The following is a 3,025-nucleotide window of genomic DNA, read 5'->3' on the forward strand; positions in this document are numbered from 1 at the left end:
TATATATATATATATATATGCTGGGGTATTTGGCTCTCGTCCGGGAAAAAGCACGACAGATGCAGGGCGCCTCTTGGATTTACAATGGCTTGAGAAAGAGTCTTTCGAATCATTTATGTTCTGTTGCTTATTGGAAGTGAGCTGGACTTCTGGAGGGTGAGCAGTTCAGTGCTAATAAAAGCTAGCCCTTTTGAGCGCTCCTGTGTGCCAGGGGCTGTGCTAAAGATAGGGTTTTTCATTTTAATATTCACAGCACCCCTGAATGTTTTCGAAACTGTAATCGTATTTTCCTGCGGAGCAGCTGTAGGACTTCCCATAGATCATCAGAGGGATCTATGATCAAAAAAAAGATGAGATTTTCTGTAACTATTCATATAAAATAATGACCAGGCCTCCTGGGATCTGACCTCAACATCTTTGTGATTGATTTTCCAGAACAGTCTAAATTCCAGACACATACCTTCTTCTATTAACCCATATACCAGATCAATGTGCCCCACATTTGAGTTGAAGATGGGCATAGTACCTCTAGTCCCGTTTGTTGTTGTTTGGTGGGGTTTTTGTTTTGTTTTGTTTTGTTTTTTTCGTTGTATTTCTGTGGGTCCCCTTCACTTCTCCACAGTCTTCAAAGATCATGTATTTTTGCATTTATCTGTTTTTCAAAAAATTTGGATCCAAACAAGGGCCTTGTGCATAAACTCTAGGACTGAGCTACATGGCCCACCCATGTTGTGTATTTTAGCTAATCTGTTTCCTTAAAGACCATAAAGGAGGTTTACGATAAAGGTAGAAAACTAGAAATTGTGTAGTAGGTCCATACTGGGCAAGGTAGCTCATCCCTGCAGTCCTACACTTGGAAGGCCCAGACAGGAGGATCGCTGAGAGTTTGGGGTCAGCCTGGACGATAATGAGTTCAAGGCCAGCTTGAAGTACATAGTGAGACCCTGTTTCCAACTAAAGTGATGAGGTTGCATGACCAGTCACTGCTACATCCAAGAAAAACTTCTTAGTAGGATTGTTTCAACTTCTGACAAACAGTGGACAATTCTGCCAAAGAATCAGGAGTGTTTAATATCAAGAGACTGAGTCTCCCTGAGAAGGAGGAGCGGTTCTGATTGTACCCTCTGTGAACAGGCCCTTGAAGTTGGCTTTAGAAGATGAACCCTGGTTTTCATTTTCTGTAGATGGACCCCACGTAGCACTAAGCCTCTGAAATTTCCAGATGCAGGTAGCTGGCCGGGAGAGAGCTGTGGGAGGTGACTGCCCTGTGTAGTGGTCTGTTTCCATAGCAGTACTGAGAAGACAACTGTGACCTCTACAACAATTGTTCTTTTTGCTCTTTGCCATCAATTTCTCTTTTCTTCCCTAAAGTGGCTACCAGTAACTTCTTTTCTAAATATGTTGTGTTTTTGTGTTTTTGCTGATGTGTTGAAGGTGATTGCAGTTAATACCAAGTGTGTACATCTCATTAGTTTCCTGTTCATCCAAAATGCATTTCTCATCATTTATGCTATGATTGTCAGAATCTGTCTGAAATACAGAAGATGAATTTAAACTTTAGTGTGCTTGCATTTCCACTAGCAGTTAGTAATCAGGTGCAGAAGACAGTTTCTTGCAGATGTGTACTAATACTTGGCTAGATTTTGTTTTGACTTGTTTGCATAGAATTTATTATATTTATCATTCACTTTATACTGACCCTCAACACCCTCTTAATCTTTTTGAAACCTAAGTGGAAATTTTCTAGAATGTTTAATAAAAGTGAAATAATGGCTATGGGTTGCATAAATAATAGAAATACTGTCTGTTCTGTTGGTCTTAGGACAAAAAAATCAATTATATTTGGACATGGGTGGCCATGACATTTACACAGAGCCTCTCACTGTCCAATCATGAGTCCAACTTAAATACATAACACATAAGTGCAAAACAAAGTTCCTCTGAGTGGAGCTTTATTTAGTTTCTTTTGTTCCAACTGACAAAGCTCTCTCTCCACAGGCATTGCAAACTCTAACCCATCCAGTTCTCTTCTTACTTGAGTTTTCATTCTCTGCCCCTCTTTCTCTAGAGCTCTTAGTTGGTACAAAGCATGGCTTGTGTAGACCAGAGATGGTGAAGATACGAATACAACCTTCCGAGTCCAGTATCTAATGAGAGAGATAGGAAAGGCCTGGTCATAGCACACCTTTCTGAGATCAGGCGCGCTCAGGGTGGTATGGCCATAGACGCTATGCACACATTTCTGCAACCCAGTTGTTTTGTGTTGCAGGTGAAGCCAGGCTGCTCATCATTCCAGATATCTTCAGCTGCTGTGTCCAGAACAAGCATTCGCAATATGAAGAGAATGGTGAGCCAAATCTTTTCAATCACGGTAGAGATGATGTGTACTTCCTCCAGAATATCTCCAGACTCCAGCCCCCCATGTTTACTTCTTCAGCCGTCTTAGCTCTGAACCCCATCGAATAGGGGGGCAGTTAAATTCTTCCATTCCAAAGGAAGTGCTAATTCTTAAAGCAAACCTGTGGCCAAAATACAAACAAAGCATCACTCTTTTCCTTGTGCTGGTTGCTTTGCTTTTCCCCAAAACAGCAGTGATAATCTGTTACAAAGAATATATTTTAGATGTCAAGAGTTTAAAATCACTTATGTTTAGGGCTGGGGATTTAGCTCAGTGGTGCTGTGCCTGCCTTGCAAGGACAGGATCCCGAGTTTGATCCCCAATACCAAAAAAAAAAAAAAAAGTCACTTATGTTTAGGCAACATAAGGTACCTAGAAGAGAACTGTATATAGTCTCTATTAAGAATAGAATTTTTGAGGGCTGGGATTTAGCTCAGTGGTTCTGCCACCTTCCTCGCAAGCACAAGGACCCAAGTTCGATCCCTGGTACCAAAACAAAAAGAAAGAAATTAAGCTGGGCATGGTGGTGCACACCTGTAATCCCAGCACTCGGGAAGCTGAGGCAGGAGGATCGCTGTGAGTTCGAGACCAGCCTGAGCTACATAGTACCAGGTCAGTCTCAACTAT

General features: G+C 41.6%; 1 protein-coding gene across 1 annotated transcript in view; it reads right to left on the reverse strand.

Annotated features, from left to right (window-relative positions):
* Positions 1-1,006: 1,006 nt before the first annotated feature.
* Gja9 (gap junction protein alpha 9) overlaps positions 1,007-3,025 on the reverse strand; it is a 3,291-nt gene continuing 1,272 nt past the window's right edge. The window contains 8 exon segments of the mRNA XM_033767223.1: positions 1,007-1,086; positions 1,089-1,339; positions 1,341-1,360; positions 1,362-1,407; positions 1,409-1,607; positions 1,610-1,702; positions 1,705-2,185; positions 2,239-2,402. Coding sequence (XP_033623114.1) covers positions 1,007-1,086; positions 1,089-1,339; positions 1,341-1,360; positions 1,362-1,407; positions 1,409-1,607; positions 1,610-1,702; positions 1,705-2,185; positions 2,239-2,402 — 1,334 coding nt within the window.

Source organism: Fukomys damarensis, unplaced genomic scaffold (genome assembly GCF_012274545.1).
Source record: "Fukomys damarensis isolate Sample0158 unplaced genomic scaffold, DMR_v1.0_HiC HiC_scaffold_23, whole genome shotgun sequence".
NCBI lineage: Eukaryota > Metazoa > Chordata > Mammalia > Rodentia > Bathyergidae > Fukomys > Fukomys damarensis.